At 51.2% G+C, this 16,659-nt stretch overlaps 2 protein-coding genes across 4 annotated transcripts in view; one reads left to right on the forward strand and one right to left on the reverse strand.

The window, feature by feature from the left end:
- The window catches only part of LOC140403739 (cytochrome P450 3A5-like), a 36,452-nt gene extending 28,049 nt beyond the window's left edge, over positions 1 to 8,403 (forward strand). For 2 of the 3 annotated variants that reach the window (XM_072491899.1, XM_072491901.1), the window contains 5 exons: positions 167 to 248; positions 2,502 to 2,662; positions 5,026 to 5,249; positions 5,884 to 6,046; positions 7,972 to 8,403. In XM_072491899.1, coding sequence (XP_072348000.1) covers positions 167 to 248; positions 2,502 to 2,662; positions 5,026 to 5,249; positions 5,884 to 6,046; positions 7,972 to 8,046 — 705 coding nt within the window. In that variant the 3' untranslated portion in view covers positions 8,047 to 8,403. The remainder of the gene's footprint in view (positions 1 to 166; positions 249 to 2,501; positions 2,663 to 5,025; positions 5,250 to 5,883; positions 6,047 to 7,971) is intronic. The other variant, XM_072491900.1, reaches the window with a different exon arrangement.
- Positions 8,404 to 13,733: 5,330 nt separating this feature from the next.
- Positions 13,734 to 16,659, reverse strand: part of LOC140403929 (parvalbumin alpha-like) — a 29,386-nt gene continuing 26,460 nt past the window's right edge. The window contains exon 5 of the mRNA XM_072492190.1: positions 13,734 to 13,965. Coding sequence (XP_072348291.1) covers positions 13,937 to 13,965 — 29 coding nt within the window. The 3' untranslated portion in view covers positions 13,734 to 13,936. The remainder of the gene's footprint in view (positions 13,966 to 16,659) is intronic.

Below are 16,659 nucleotides of genomic sequence, written 5' to 3' on the forward strand. Positions count from 1 at the left end.
TCTCCTGCTAACTGAGGTAAATGGTAAGAGGGACTTGCGGAGGTCACCGTCAACTTAAAATAGTTACTGGTGAAGTTCCACATGTGACAGATCTCCAAGCCCATATGTTCTATCCCTTGCAAAAAAATAATTGGGTTATCCTTTGTTTAAAACCACCATCCTCTAGAAATGTGCCAGCTTCCTTCAGTACCTGCTAGACCACGAGGAAATCAGGACCAACAAGAGAAAGAAACCACTGCAAGCCTCTGGTAAGTAGCCAGCCGCCAGTTTTCTTTATTCGTACAGGGGTGTTGGCGTCACTGGCAAGGCCTCCCTCCCGCCGCCCATCTCCGTAGCCTCCTCTAGCCCCATGTCCCCCGGAAGACCCCTGCCACACATCCAATTCTGGCCTCTTCCACATCACTGATTTTAGCTGTGACGTCTCGGCCCTGAGACCGGCCCTTCGAGCCTGCTTCAAAATCCCGGACGAGCCCTCGTTTTGGTGCTGGATCAAAGGGCCGAATGGCCTACTTGCACTCCTAGTTTCTATGTTTATCCCCTAACTTCCCTCCAACTGAGCAGCTCTCTTGACCATTTCAGAGGGCCGTTAAGAGTCAACCACATTGCTGGTGTGTCTGGACTCACGTGAAGGCCAGACCAGGTAAGGAAGATGGCAGATTTCCTTCTTGAGTGATCCAGATGGGTTTTTACAACAATCAATTCAAGGTATTGATTATTGAGACTAGCTTTTCAATTATAGATTTTAATAATTGAATTCAAATTCTACCAGCTGCCGGGGTGGGATTTGAACCCGTGTCCCCAGAACATTAGTCTGGTCCTCTGGATTACTAGTCCAGTCACCACCCTCATGTATATAGCCAGTTAGCTTGTGTCTAGCTGTTAATCAATGGGGCAGCACGGTAGCATTGTGGATAGCACAATTGCTTCACAGCTCCAGGGTCCCAGGTTCGATTCCGGCTTGGGTCACTGTCTGTGCGGAGTCTGCACAACATCCCCGTGTGTGCGTGGGTTTCCTCCGGGTGCTCCGGTTTCCTCCCACAGTCCAAAGATGTGCAGGTTAGGTGGATTGGCCGTGATAAATTGTCCTTAGTGTCCTAAATTGCCCTTAGTGGTGGGTGGGGTTACTGGGTAATGGGGATAGGTGGGGTTACTGGGTAATGGGGATAGGGTGGAGGTGTGGGCTTGGGTAGGGTTCTCATTCCAAGAGCCAGTGCAGACTCGATGGGCCAAATGGCCTCCTTCTGCACTGTAAATTCTATGAATGCTGACATCCTGGGTGATCTCTGATTCCAATTCTCTTCCCGCACCTTGTAGTGTACTTAGTCAAACTCGCATCTGTTTCCTTAGCTAGTTATTCCTGGAGCAGGTCGTTAGTCTGTCACCAGGGGGCTTATAGCTTGAGGGGCGGATCTCCACATCAAGCTTGGTTGACCAGGAGTCTTTTCTGCTCTTACAGCCAGCCATTGGCGTGTTTGGAAGGATTTAATAGGATGACCATCAACCTGTTTGGCCGCGTTATGAACGCACCTTCCTGGGCTATCGAGTCCTCGGCTGGCACGCAAAACCAAGCCCTCTGCTTTACATAAGAACATAAGAACTAGGAGCAGGAGTAGGCCATCTGGACCCTCAAGCCTGCTCCGCCATTCAATGAGTTCATGGCTGATCTTTTGTGGACTCAGCTCCACTTTCCGGCCCGAACACCATAACCCTTAATCCCTTTATTCTTCAAAAAACGATCTATCTTTATCTTAAAAACATTTAATGAAGGAGCCTCTACTGCTTCACTGGGCAAGGAATTCCATAGATTCACAACCCTTTGGTTGAAGAAGTTCCTCCTAAGCTCAGTCCTAAATCTACTTCCCCTTATTTTGAGGCTATGCCCCCTGGAGCATCAGGCAATCCAAGGGTGGGGGGGCTGTTGTGTGGTTGGGGGCGGGAGGTAGGGACGCTACCCACTGCGCTACAAGGCCTCCAGAGTGACCCGTCATCCAGCAGCCTTGTCAGAATGGTCTCAGTGAGGAGTCCCGACTGCGGCTACATAAAAATGTCTTTTCTCCCTCTCCTGTTTTTCTGACATCCGCAACATTTCAGACTATGGTAGATGCTGACATTCTATGATTCTTCAGAATCAGAACATCATGGGTTCAAATCCCACAGAACTCAGGCTGACACTGCCAGTGCAGTATTGAGGGACTGCTGCACTGTCGGAGGTGCTGGTAATGGTGTGAGATGTTAACCTGGTTTCCTCGGCCAATATTCATCCTTCAAAACCAGTGTCCAGAAAATGAATTACCTGGCTATGATCACATTGCTGTTTGTGGGAGATTGCTGTGCGTCAATTGGCGGTTTTTCTTTCCAATATGTCTTCCATGACCGCCCGTTATTGATTGTAAAGCACTTTGGGGTACCTTGGGGTTGGGAAAGATGCTATATAAATGCAATACACGTTCCTTCCTTCTCTCCTTGAGCCTTCTGTCCATCCATTTTGTTTTCCTTTGCAGTGTTGACAGAAGGTGAAATTGTTGCCCAGGTCTTACGCTTTCTCATCAGCGGGTACAAGACGACAACCTACACGTTGGAATTTGCCATGTACTTGTTGGCCAGACACCCCAGCGTACAACACAAGCTTCAGCAGGAGATCTGCACGGCTGTGAAACAAGAGGTACCAAGAAAAAGGACCGGATTAGCTCAGTTGGCTGAATGTCTGCTTTGTGATGCAGAGCGAGGTCAACAACGTGGGTTCAATTCCCGTACCGGCTGGGGTTATTCATGAAGGCCCTGCCTTCTCAACCTTGCCCCTTGCTTGAGGTATGGTGATCCTCAGGTTAATTCGCCACCAGTCAGCTCTCGCCCTGCTCGGCGGTTAATTGTCAGTCACTATCAACTGGTGCATTCTCCATAGCAATGTCTCTACCAATCAGAGTCCACTTGCTGATCAATCAGAACTCTCTTTCATATAGTATGAAGATTTAAGTGCATTCCAATCATTTAATTGTGTTATTTCACTGCACCTATCTCTCTTTGATGTGGTCAATGTTTACAAACATTGGAGTTTCACCATTTAGGCCACTGAAACGATACAAGGGTCCGTTGGGGGGTCTCCCTATTACAAGGGTCTCTGTGTGGGGGGGGGTCGGGTCAGCCTGGTACTTGGGGGTAGGGGGAGAACCCAGGCAATCCAAGGGTGGGGGGGGGGGGCTGTTGTGTGGTTGGGGGCGGGAGGTCAGGGCCGATTTGAGGCGTGAGGGCGGGGCTGGCCAACCATGGGACCTCGCTATCGGGCTACCTGCTCAAGGCGGCGGCCGCAGAGCGGGAATACCTCATATTCCATAAATGTGCATGGCGTGCCACACCACAACGGTATCGTAAAACTGGGTGCAATTCAGCTCCGGCGGGGGGAACATCGGGCTGAATTCTCCGCTGTCGGGATTGCTGGCAGCCGGTGGGGGGGGGGGGGGGGGGGGGGGCCACAATGGGATACCCCATTGACCAGCCGGCGAAACGGTGCATCCCGACAGTGCGCTGAATCAGAAATCTGGCACGGCGGGACGGAGAAACCTGCCCAATGTTTCAAGCGACCTCCTCCTGTGATGCAAATTTGCATGATTGTACAGGTTATTTGTTCTCAAAAATTAAGCTTTGAGTATAAAAGTGAAGAGATCACCAGTTAGACCTCAGCTGCAGTATTGCAGATGACTCTGGGTCCTCCAGATGTCAGATGTCAGGCCTTAGAAAGGGGGAATTACCAAGATGTTAGGGGGGGGGCAATGGCAGAGTGGCATTGTCACTGGGCTAGTAATCTGGAGACCCAGGGTAATGATCTGGGTTTGAAACCCACTATGGCAGATGGTGAAATTCTATGATTCTAAGGCAAGAAGCATAAGGGGATCTCCCCAAATGGCAGTATAACCAAACTTGGCAGTTGACCACAAATGAAAACATAAAGTGCAGGGAAAGGTCAGCAGGTCGGGGAGAGAGAAACAAAGGCAACGTCTCGAGTCTAACTTGACTCTGAAGAGGTATGCTGCTGAAAAAGGAAGGAGGGTCAGGAGGGGCAAAAGGGAAAGGTCAAGGCTAGGTTAGAGGCCGAGTGAGATTACAGAGGTGGGCAAAAGACAAGGAGAGTGGCAATAGCAGTAGTAAAGGAACAAAGCATTGATTCAGAGTAGGTGTTAATAGCAGAATGAACGCCAGCACTGTCTGAAAGCAAAACATGAGAACAAGATGCAGACTGAAGGGGAGGGGGGGGGAGCAGAAGACTACAAAATGGAGGAGAGGGTACATGATCTGAAATTGTTCAGCGCAACATTGAGCCCAGAAAGCTGTAAAGTGCCTCATCGGAAGATGAGGTGCTGTTCCTGAGGTTCGCATTAGGCTTTATTGGAAAGTTGAAGCAGGCCGAGACTTTTCAAAAATGCCTGTTTCAGCCCAGAAGGAAAAAAAACCCAGTAAAACCTGGGAAGTGACTGGTACTGGTCTGAACTGAGAATTCCAGTTGAGTCCGGTACCCGTCAATTTCCGGGTTTTACTGTTTTTTCCCTTCTCTGGAACAGAAACTCTGGCCGGATTTGCTTTTTCCCTTTCAAACGTTCAAAGGGTTAAAATCCAGATATAGCGTTTCGCTGTCCACCCATCTGAGATCAGTCAATTCAACGTAGGCCAAAAATCTAGCCCAGGCCTTTCTTTGGTCATGGGCCTCATTGCGCGACGTGTCCCGAAACCATGGAGTGAGTCTCAATTTCTTCTGCAGAAGCCTGGATTAACGCTTGAGTTTTTCCTTTTCCCAGTAGGTAGAAGCACCAGAACCCCATGGCGTTCCCAAAAGAGGGAACTGCGCCGCGCCAATTTGCACGAGCGATTTCCATCTCTCAATGGCAGAGCTGGCCATCAAGGCGACACACAATCTTAGCGACTGTTCATAGGATGTTCACTACATTATTAAATCAACAAGTTCTTGATAAATGAAACCTCTCAACATTTAGGTGTGCCTATGATTTTTTTTCCCCCCCCCTCCATTTTTATAAGGGTTTCACTTATGAAAGCATTGTGGGGATGGAGTACCTCGACATGGTCGTCATGGAGACACTTCGGTTATTCCCTCCTCTGGTTTGGCTGCAGAGAACTTGTAGAAAATCGGTGGAGGTGTGCGATGTGAAAATCCCCAGTGGAATTCAAGTCACGGTGCCAGTCTGGGTGATGCATCACAGCAGAGAATATTGGGAGCATCCTTGCAGATTCAATCCACTCAGGTAACCAGGAAGTATTACCTTCCACCTGGCAGCCATCTTGTTTACAACCAGTTGACCCTGCTGTTTGCTTCGTCCACGAATCATCTAGGGATTTGGGGGGGAATGCGGCCGCACGGTGGCACAGTGGTCAGCACTGCCGCCTCACAGCGCCAGGGACCCAGGTTCGATTCCGGCCTCGGGTGACTGTCTGTGTGGAGTTTGCCCTTTCTCCCCATGTCTGCGTGGGTTTCCTCCGAGTACTCCGGTTTCCTCCCACAGTCCAAAGATGTGCAGGTTAGGTGGGATTGGCGGTGCTAAATTGACCTTTAGTTTCCAAAGGTTAGGTGGAGTTATGGGGATAGGGCAGGGGAGTGGGCCTAGGTAGGGTGCTCTTTCAGAGGGTGGGTGCAGGCCCGATGGGCTGAATGGCCTCCTTCTGCACTGTAGGGTTTCTAAGATTTGCAAATCCATTTGATTCCCTTAGTACCCAGCAAACTACCGATCTTACTCTCAAATATACCCATCCCGTCCACAACCCCCAGGCGCGAGAATCCCAAATTCGCAACACTCTTGAGTGAAGAAGTGTCTCCTCATCTCGGTCCAAAATGGCTGACTGCACAGTTCCCATGAACTGTTCTTGATTTCTTTTGTGCAGGTTCACCAGACAAGAGAGAGATGCTCGGGAACCTGAGTGCTTCTTGCCCTTTGGCCTTGGTGCATTGAGCTGCATTGGGAGCGAGTTCAACGTCATGATGATCAAAGTGGCTCTGGCTTCAATTCTCAAGTGTTACCGTTTTACCTTGTGTTCACTGACCCCTGTGAGTAGCAATGGCGTTGGACCCGGGAGACACCTTTCAGCAACGCTTCACCTCACTGTTGACAGTGAGGTGAGGCAGGGAGTGAGGAGGCTCACGTGAAGCCTCAATGCCTGTCGGGCATGGACCAGTTCAGTCGAATGACCCGGTTCTGTGCCGCAGTTTCTTTGAAATTCAATTGAAAATAAGGGTTGGGTGGGGGGGTAGGGGGAGATTTAAATTCCTCTCTGTCCCAGTTGTGTACTGGGAGGTGAGGAGGGGGCTCTTTAATTGGGTGGAAAGGAATGAGGTGGAATTCCGTTTCCTTTCCTGACCCCCATCCCACCACCCCAATTAATGTCAGCCTTCCCAATCCTAGACCAATTGGCATCCTTAACAGGCCACTTAAGGATCAGTTAAAGACCTCATCCTACCACCTCCACCATCCCATTTTACAAATGGTGGTGGTGATGGGTAGGTGTGGCCTGCCCGTGCCATGTGGGACGACCACCATATAAGTCCTGGCAGCGTGCCCGCAGGCTCAGGCTGAGGGGACAGGTTCCTCCTGATTGGGTACCCTATGTTCCAAGTGGCACTCCATGGAGTGCCTGCTCTGGGGGAGTAAGGGTTGCCACTACTGAAAGCCCCCTCTATCTCCTCCCCCACCCTCTCACTGGGACTTGCCTGACTAGAGCCTGGGCTGAATTATTTACTTTTTGCTACTGCTCCAGTGGTAGCTCCAGTGGCAGTGAGGCCTCTGTGCCACTGGACAGACTGAGAGAGCTTGCTGGTGCCCCCCTCTCCCTCCTCTCTACCCAGAATGGCAACTACACTGTCTTCGCTTAAGGACTCACCCCCAGGCCCCCTTCTTTGAGGCCCTTCTGTGCTCTCTCCGCTGCTGCTCTCTCTCACCTTTTCCACTTCCATGGTGATGGGATCCCCCTTGTGGGTGGCCTAAGCAACGAGCCCCAACCCAGGGAGCCAGGTAGGAGTTGCGGTGAGCCTAGAGTTGCCAACCCTCCAGGATTGGCCTGGAGTCTCCAGGAATTGAAGATCAATCTCCAGCGTACCGCTGCGTGCGCGGCCCCGGAGTAAATTCACCGGGACAGTAAGACAGATTGTAAATTCATCGGGACAGTAAGACAGATTGTAAATTCATCGGGACAGTAAGACAGATTGTAAATTCATCAGGACAGTAAGAAAGATTGTTTCCTTTTGTCATCTTCTATGAAAATGTATCTTTGCCACGGGCAGCACGGTGGCGCAGTGGTTAGCACTGCAGCCTCACGGCGCCGAGGTCCCAGGTTCGATCTCAGCTCTGGGTCACTGTCCGTGTGGAGTTTGCACATTCTCCCCGTGTTTGTGTGGGTTTCGCCCCCACAACCCAAAGATGTGCAGGGTAGGTGGATTGGCCACGCTAAATTACCCTTTAATTGGAAAAAATGAATTGGGTACTCTTAAAAAAAAAATTTTTTAAATTTATCTTTGCCAGATATAAAAATATTGAAAAGGGTTGGGAGGGTGCCGGGCTGTTTGGTTGACAGTCAAGCATCATCCAATTGCGTGATTGGATTTTTACTTTACGATTGGCGTTGGAAGGCCATGCCTCACGAGGACGGATGTGTTGGCCGACTAATGGTTGGGAGTGCGGGGGCGAGTCATGTGATGATACCTCGAGGAATACATTTAATCAAAGTTGGCAACTTTAGGTGGGCCTTAGAGCAGCAGATGGAAGTACTGCTCTGCTGCAATACGTCTTCGGACTTCAAAATCCGGCCTTCACCGGGCTTTGTATCCTTTAGATAAAAGCTGCCAGGACCATGGCGCAAGGTGCCCCCTGAAAGACTAGGGCCTCCCCTGGTTTGTCCTCCTGGATCTGGGTCCGGCTGTGTTACGGGGTTCAACCCGACTACGTTTCATAGTATCTCCATCTCCCCTTTACCCAACAGATGTACCTTGACATTGAGACCTTGGGCGCGACCAGGTCAAAAATACCCATTATCCTCCAGGTGGATCTGCTGTGAAGGAAGGCCAAGTTGAATCTATGGTCAACGTTAAAATTCAGCCATCAATGCTCAAGGCCGGAGAGCGCAAGAGGACAATGCGAAGGAATTGGATTCAAGGGAACTCAAACAATCCCATCAGTGATATACGATGACAGTTCACGAAATGATGATTGTATGTTTACTCGTTTTATAAGAACGGCCGATGACTGAGAGAAATTTCACAAACAATGAGGGAGTGACTTAAGGCTTTACCAATTCCAAATTTTGCCTTGTAGATCAAGGGTTCCAGCTCCCCTCCCCCATCAATCCCCGGTTGTGTGCTAGATACTATGAACTCACTCACTCAAAATAATAAACAGATATTTGTAAACAGGATTACCTCTCTTCAGTTTTTTAATTAAAGTGGGACGGGTATCTATGAACATTGGAACAGGAGAGAGGCGGTTTACTGCCTCAAGCCTGTTCCGCCACACAGTGAAGCCATGGCTGTCATGCGGCCTACCTCCAAGGCTTGGAATTTTGCTCTGCGGATGGTGAGCAAATGTTTTCTGGCTCGCCATATCCGCCTCAGGAAAGATTGCCCCGGTTTGCAGAGTGGGGTAGGGGGAGTGAGCCCCGCTGTCCTTGGGAACAGTTTGGACGTGGCCACAGAGCTCCTGAGCGCCATGGCGTGTTGGCTAAAAGGCCCTCATGCCTCACACCCTCACCAACACCCCTATGCCCAATCAATGCCAACTCCTGCCCCCAACCCACCTCTAATGGCCCCTTCCATGCCAACCCATACCCCTTCACTTATCCCCATGGTCCCTCTTACCCGCCATACCAATGCAAGCCCCTCCACTCACCCCCGTGGTAGTCTCTTGTAGCCTCTATGCCAACCCATGACCTGCCATTCATCCCCTTATGACCCAGTATCCACCATGGGTAAACTTAGGAGCCATGCTGAGATGAAATAAACAAAATCTTAAGGATCAATTACAGATTTCACTATATAGAAACTCACATTGATAAAAACCATTCAATAAATGTAATTCCCCTCAAGTACTTAATCATTTATAAAAACAAACATTTCTTTTCGTAACGCAGATAAAAGACAGCTAATCCCTCAATAACCTCTTGGCGCTGTGCATCAAACTGTGAATTTAGAACCCCCCCTACTGTGATAATGACAGGTTGTGGAACCAGTCAAGCAGTAAGTTGTGGAAGCAGTCAAGCAAAGATAATGACACAACGATAGCCCTTCGGGCTTTGTCAACAAACAACCATTGAAACTGCAAGCTGCATTTTGTTTTAAAAACTCGGATATAAGCAGGCTGTTTTTCCCAAATTTAAAAGGGCAGGTGATTTAAATATCTTGACAGTTTGACAGCTGCACAGACCTTATCCATCTTTTACAAACACTTATATCAAGCCAAAAAAATGTCAGTCACACACTAAGGGATATAGACCTCACTCCAAAGAAAATGGGGTGGTAGAATCAGCACGGAGTTCAAATGGCCCTGCTAGGTTTGGGTTTATCCCATGTGTGAGTCAGGTCACACCATCATTACCGTACAGGCAATTATCAGAAATGGAGGTGGGACTTCAGGATATAGGATCTCGGTGCCATTTTGGATAAGGTCCATAGTCTCCGACTCCTTGAAAATCCAGGCCCATGTGTCCGTCTTTTCCTCGTATCCTTTAATATCTTTTGTTAACAATAATCTTAGCAATCTCAGATTTGAAAATTAACAATTGACCTTGCGTCAGTGGCTGTTTGTGGAAGAGTGTTCCAAATTTTACGGCCAATCCCACCAGTAAGGCCCGCCCGAAGTCAATGGACTTTTGAGCGGTTCACCACATCCCCCCCCCCCCCCGCCATGACGGGATCGTAAAAATACACCCTTTGTGCGGAAGCACTTCCTTATCTCACTCCAGAGAGGCCAGCCTCTAAGTCTCAGACTATGCAACCTGTTCCTAGACTCCCCAACTAATGGAAATAGCTTCTCTCTATCTGCCCTATCTATTCCCCTTAATATCTTGGAAACAATCACCGGAACGATCTAAATTCCAAGGAATACGTCGTGGTTTGTGCAACCTCTCTTCATAATATAACCCTGAGACCCCAGGTATCATTGTGTTAAATCAACGTCGTACTCTCTCCAACGATCACTATATCCTTCTTGCGGCGTGGTTCCTGGAGCCACTCAGGGTGCTCCAGGTGAGATCAGACAAAGGCTTTGCATCTTCCTGCTGTCAGGTGGGCGGGGACAGTCCAGGATGAGCGTTGCCAGCACCGGCTGAGTGTATTCCTGGAGACTTCTCCACAAGGTGAAGGCCTGCCTTCACCCAACTGGCCTCCGCATTGCTTCCGTTGATTATCCCACAGGCCGAACTGCATCTCCACACGCCACCTGGAGTGCGAACAAATTCTTAAACCAACCGGGTGATTTTCAACCGCCGGCAATCTCCAATATCTTAGGAAGCATTGAACAAAGTTGTCCGAAATAAATGGGAAAATCCACGCCCCCCTCCCCCCCCCCTCTCCCACCCACCCACCAACCACCCCACACACCATTTTCTGATTGCCCAGATGAAGGTTCTCCTGGATTATTTGCAGCAGCGTTCTGGAGTTTAACCTTTCATTCCTGGAGACCCCGGGATAATCCTGGAAGGTTGGCAAACCGGACAGGTTTAGGCTCGAACTGCTGCTGAAAAGTCCAACAGCATAAACTCCCCAGGATTTGACATGAGAAAAAACATCCAGTCGCTCTTTGTGAGCCTGATGTAAAAGGGAAGGGGCAAAACGTCTTGCATTTAGCTAGCAGCTTCCAGAGAACTCAAGTGCTTTACAGCCATTCAACTATTAGCCAATTGCAATGGAGGAGACGCAGCAGCCAATTTGTGCACAGTACGATCCCACAAAAAAAAACAATCGGACTAGATCATCTTTTTGGGGGGTGTTGGGGGGGGGGGGGGGAGAGAGGCTAGAGGGGGTAAATATTATCATAGATTATCATAGAATTTACAGTGCAGAAGGAGGCCATTCGGCCCATCGAGTCTGCACTGGCTCTTGGAAAGAGCACCCTACCCAAGGTCAACACCTCCACCCTATCCCCATAACCCAGTAAGGGCACCCAACGCTAAGGGAAACTTTGGACACTAAGGGCAATTTATCATGGCCAATCCACCTAACCCGCACATCTTTGGACTGTGGGAGGAAACCGGAGCACCCGGAGGAAACCCACGCACACACGGGGAGAAAGTGCAGACTCCGCACAGACAGTGACCCAAGCCGGAATCGAACCTGGGACCCTGGAGCTGTGAAGCAATTGTGCTATCCACAATGCTACCGTGCTGCTCAATATTGGCCAGGGATAACTCTCCTCTTCTTTGATATACTTGCCTGCGATCTGTTACATTCACCCGATTACACAGATGGGGCCCTCGGTTTAATACCTCGCTTGAGAGACAGCACCTCCAACAGTGCGGCACTCCTTCAGCACCGCGCTGGAGTGCAGATTTTGGCGCACAAATCCCGGAGTAAGATTTGAACCCGGAAAATTGCGAATCAAACTTCAAGAGTGGCTGTCCACGGACTCGGATGGTGGGTCGATGGATGGTTGTTTGACCAGCAGGGCCAGTCAAAGTCAAACCCAGAGACATGCATTTCCCGAACCGGCCTCCCCGAACAGGTGCCGGAATGTGGCGACTAGGGGCTTTTCACCGTAACTTCATTGAAGCCTATTTGAGACAATAAGCGATTATTATTATTATGCATGTTTGTGGAGCCATGCCCTGGCCTAAGCAGCCATCTTCAGCTGTGCGGTATTGGGGGTGGGGGTGGGGGGGGGGGGGGGAATTTCAGGAAAAGTCGACAGGTATACCCACCGCTCACCTGGATGGGCGCGACTGCATCAACCGCTTGGGAAGCTCATTAGCAGGCAGAGAAGATCTATTCACTTAAACAGTGCCCTTGCTACTAGGCCCAATCTCCATCCCCTCTACCACAGTGCTTGAACTTTGCACCATCTACAGGATGCACTGTCACCAAGGTTACTCTGACAGCCTTTCTGTGACCTCTATCAAAAGGAGGAACAGGAGAAGCAATGCTTTGGCAGTGTCTACATCTCCAAGTTCCCCTTGACGTCACACACCTTGAACACAAAGAATACAGGGATGGATTCTCCGTTTCTGAGGCTAGATGCGGAGGGTCTGTGGAGTTCTACGTGAATAAATTCAGCACCGCCCCCTCACTGATCCTGCGACCGGTGAGGGGCTAGCAACTGCGCCGCGTAAAACCCCCGGCTTCCATGATATAAACGGCCGGAGAATGGCCGGGTCCGTGGTCGCGCATGCGCAGGGCGGCGCCCTGCAGCGGTCGCGCCGTAAAACATGGCGCCGGCCGTGCGTGGATCTGACCTGCCAGATAGTGCACCTCTCCCCACTCCCTGGCCACCCCCCACCAGCCCTTGCGGAAGTCCCCCCCCCCGGCCGGCAGCACAGCTCCCGCCTGACTGTGGCGGCGCTGGACACAGTCCGTAGCCGCCATGGCGGGTTCCCGGCCGCTGAGACCACACGCCGGGGGCGGAGTATCGGGGAGGGCAATCAGGTGACGCGCTGGGGCCGTCTCAACGGCGTGCGCCGCGATGATGCTGTTTCGGGGGGGGGGGGACGGACAGAGCATACAAAACCTGCGTCAAAAAGGCGGCGCCCCCGATTTCGGCGTCAAATGGAATTCTCCGCCCGATCGCCGATTGCGAAATCAGCGTCGGGGAACGGAGAACCCTGCCCTCCATTTGCAATAGGAGCTCTGATCGTTTATTTGGGCCTTTGCGGCTGCTCTGCCATTCAACACGATCACGGCTCCTCGACCTTAAGGTGGAGAGAATTCTAAACACTTGCAACCCCCTGAGTGAAGACATTTCTCCTCACCTCAGCCCTAAAAGCTGACCCTTTATTCTGAGATAATCATCATTCCATCATCGCCACCGAGTGCCCCTCCCTCACTGGAGCACAATCAGTACAAAAAGGTCAGCGGTTGGTGTCACGAGCGATGGACAATAAACCCTGGTGTTTATTGTCCCCAAGAGTGGGGTTTTCAAAGAGGTTCACCTCATACCTCTGGAATGCGGCAGGCAAACAACCCAGGCTGCTCTACGATTGACAAGGCCCCGAAAACCTGCGGTTGGGTGGTTTACCTGCAAGGCCAGGGGTTAGAGGTCAAGGTGGCTCATGAGAGGTCCTCCCGGAAGAGCGTGACCCTTGTAATTTCATAGAATTCACAGTGCAGAAGGAGGCCATTTGGCCCATCGAGTCTGCACCGGCCCTTGGAAAGAGCACCCTACCCAAGCCCACACCCCCACCCTCCCTGTAACCCAGTAACCCCACCCAACCTTTTTTGAACACTAAGGGCAATTTTGGACACTAAGGGCAATTTAGCGTGGCCAATGCACCCAACCTGCACACCTTTGGACCGTGGGAGGAAACCGGAGCACTCGGAGGAAACCCACGCAGACACGGGGGAGAAGGTGCAGCCTCCGCACAGACAGTCACCCAAGCCGGGAATCGAACCTGGAAGCTGTGATGCAATTGTGCTACCGTGCTGCCCTTATGCAAGGCCTGCAGACCTCCAGTGAATCAATTAAAGCTGCGAGTGGATTCATCTCCATCCGACCGACGTGTTCAGCGCGATCAGAGACCAAACAATAACACACAGTTGCCAATTCTTGTGAGACCAAATTATTCTTTTGACATTTATTTGTTTAACAGCATCTTCCGGCACAATCGCGAGTATAAAATGTACAAATAAATAGAAGGAACTGTGTGGACATTAATTAACCAATGTATTCTCTGGGGGAGCCTTTGTGAATTCAAATGAGATGGGGATGGGATTGGGGTGAAGGAGGATTGATTTGGTTCAGATCTTTTACGCTTGAGCCACCAGCTTCGCAAATTCTGAAAAGGAAGAAGAGGGGGGAAAAAAAGAGAAAAAGAATAAGGAACCACGACTTTATCAAAATTAATCCGAAGTGACTCAGTAAAGGTAGCGATGGGAGTTGGCCATTTTGCCACTGAATCTGTGCCACATTTTGCCATCCAGGCCGACTCGTCATCTACTCATTCCCCCTATTCCGTTCCCAATTCCCACATCCCGAACACCCTTCCTCCTACAGTGTCGACTCCCTTTTAAACATTTTGGTCAGTTCTGTTTGTGGAAGAACACGAACATCTTTGTGCATTTGTGTAGCACCTTTAGTGTGGCTCGGCCCTGCTGAAACAGTGACGTATTAGTAATGCCACTAGACTAGTAATTCAGCGATTATTAAGTATTGGAGGGGGGGGGGGGGACACCATCGGGTAGGAACTTCAATTGACTCAATAAATGTGGGATCTCACCTCTCATCTGATTTACTAATCCTGGTCCAGACTGTTCTACATGTGACTCCAGACCCACAACAATCTTGTTCACCCTTAACATGATCCAGCATGTTACTTATTTAGGGGATGGCAGGACTGTCTTCTGAAGCGAGATTGGGCAAACCTGTATTCTCAGGGCAGAAAAGGCCATTCGGCCCAACCAGTCTGCACCGACCCGCCTAAAGAGCACCCTGCCTAAAGCCCACATCCCTCCCTATCCTCATAAGTCCAGCTCACCTTTAGACACGAAGGGGCAATTTAGCATGGCCAATCCGCCTAACCGGCGCGTCTTTGGGCAGTGGGAGGAAACCGGAGCACCCGGAGGAAACCCACGCAGACAGGGGGAGAATGTGCAGACTCCACAGAGACAGTGACCGAGGCAGGAATCAAATCCGGATCCCTGGAGCCATGAAGCAGCAGTGCTAACCACTATGCCGCCCTAACCACCGTGCCATTTCTAGAGTGATCTTATTGATAGCTACAAAATAATTAAAGGAAGAGACAGAGATAGATGCAGGTGAGATGTTCCCCTGGGTTGGGGAGACTGGAACCAGGGAGTACAATTTCCAAAATAATAGGGGGGCAAGCCACTTGGGAACGAGATGAGAAGAAATCTCTTTACACACAGGGGGCGCGATTCTCCGACCCCCCCACTGGGTTCGAGAATCGCCGGGGGCTGGCGTGAATCCTGCCTCCGCCGTGTCCCGAATTCTCCGCCACCAGAGATTCGGCGGGGGCGGGAATCGCGCCGCGCCGGTCGGCGGGAATCGTGCCGGTCGGCGGGCCCACCCCCGGCGATTCTCTGGCCCGCGATGTGCCGAAGTCCCGCCGCTGTCAACCCTCGCCCGCCGCCGTGGATTAAACCTCCTTTTGAACGGCGGGGCAAGGAGGCGCGGGCAGGCTCCGAGGTCCTGGGGGGGGGGGGGGGGGGGGGGGGAGGCGCGCGGGGCGATCTGGCCCCGGGGGATGCCCCCACGGTGGCCTGGCCCGCGATCGGGGCCCACCGATCTGCGGGCGGGCCTGTGCCGCGGGGGCACTCTTTTTCTTCCGCCTTCGCCATGGTCTTCACTATGTGCGGGGATGCCGTGAGCAGCCGCTGACGCTCCCGTGCATGCGTCGCCCGGCGAACACCTTTCGGCGCCGGCTGGCGCGGTGCCATAGGCCTTTCCTGTCAGCCGACCGAGCGGAAACCACTCCGGCACGGGCCTAGCCCCTCAAGGTGAGGGCTTGGCCCCTAAAGGTGCGGAGAATTCCACACCTTTTGGGCGGCCCGAGCCGGAGTGGTTCCCGCCACTCCATTACGCCCGAACCCCCCGCCCCGCTGGGTAAGGGAGAATCCCGCGCAGGGTTCTGAATCTTTGGAATTCTCTATCTCCGAGGACTGAGGGAGCTCAGGCATTGGGTTTGTTTGAATCAGAGATTGATAGATTGCTGATTAAAAAGGTTATGGGGATAGTGGGTAATTGAGTGTCCAATCAGCCATGGCGGAGCTGGCTCGATGGACTGAATGGCCGATTCCCGTTCCTATGTTTCTCGGTGCTACACACTATGTCTCAGTGGTGGGGAAAATGAGTGTTTGAGGTGGTGAATGGGCTGTATCTTCCTGGATGTCACTGAGCTTCTTGAGTGTTGCTAACACTTCCCCACGTTCAACTTGCCTCACTGCCTCTAGGTGTGGTGTGGGGAAAGTTATCCAGGGTTTCTAACTGTACTTGCTATGGTTGGTTTTGAGGGCCCAGGCTTTCCAATACCTTGCCACCTCAAGGCCTTAAAAGGCCTAGTAATAAGGTTGCCCGAAGTCCACCAGGTTGACTGTGACATGTTTACGGCCTGTCAAGTGACACCCACAGACAATGAATTTTAAAAAAAATGTTTTTCCAACTCTTCAGGAATGAAAAATGAATCTCCAGGAGATCACAGTAAATTGAAAAAAAAACCCTTTGAACACCCTTTGTTTATTTTTGAAAAGAATGGGACACGGGAGCTGTTTGACTGACAGTCATGAAAAATCCAATCAGGTACCAGAGCGTCTGTCTTCTTCATTGGCCAGGCAATGGCGGGAGGGTGTGGTTAGCAAGAACAGGTCAGGGGTTACCACCTCCAGGAATGACATCCAATCAGGGGATGTGAACCCGAGTGAGTGGCTTCGTCAGCGTGGGGAGGAGAACGGCGGGGGGTGGATGGGCATCCGAGATCTTCACGCGCTGGTAAACAGTAGCCGCCGTGGCCGCA

Source organism: Scyliorhinus torazame, chromosome 29 (assembly GCF_047496885.1).
Source record: "Scyliorhinus torazame isolate Kashiwa2021f chromosome 29, sScyTor2.1, whole genome shotgun sequence".
NCBI classification, from domain to species: domain Eukaryota; kingdom Metazoa; phylum Chordata; class Chondrichthyes; order Carcharhiniformes; family Scyliorhinidae; genus Scyliorhinus; species Scyliorhinus torazame.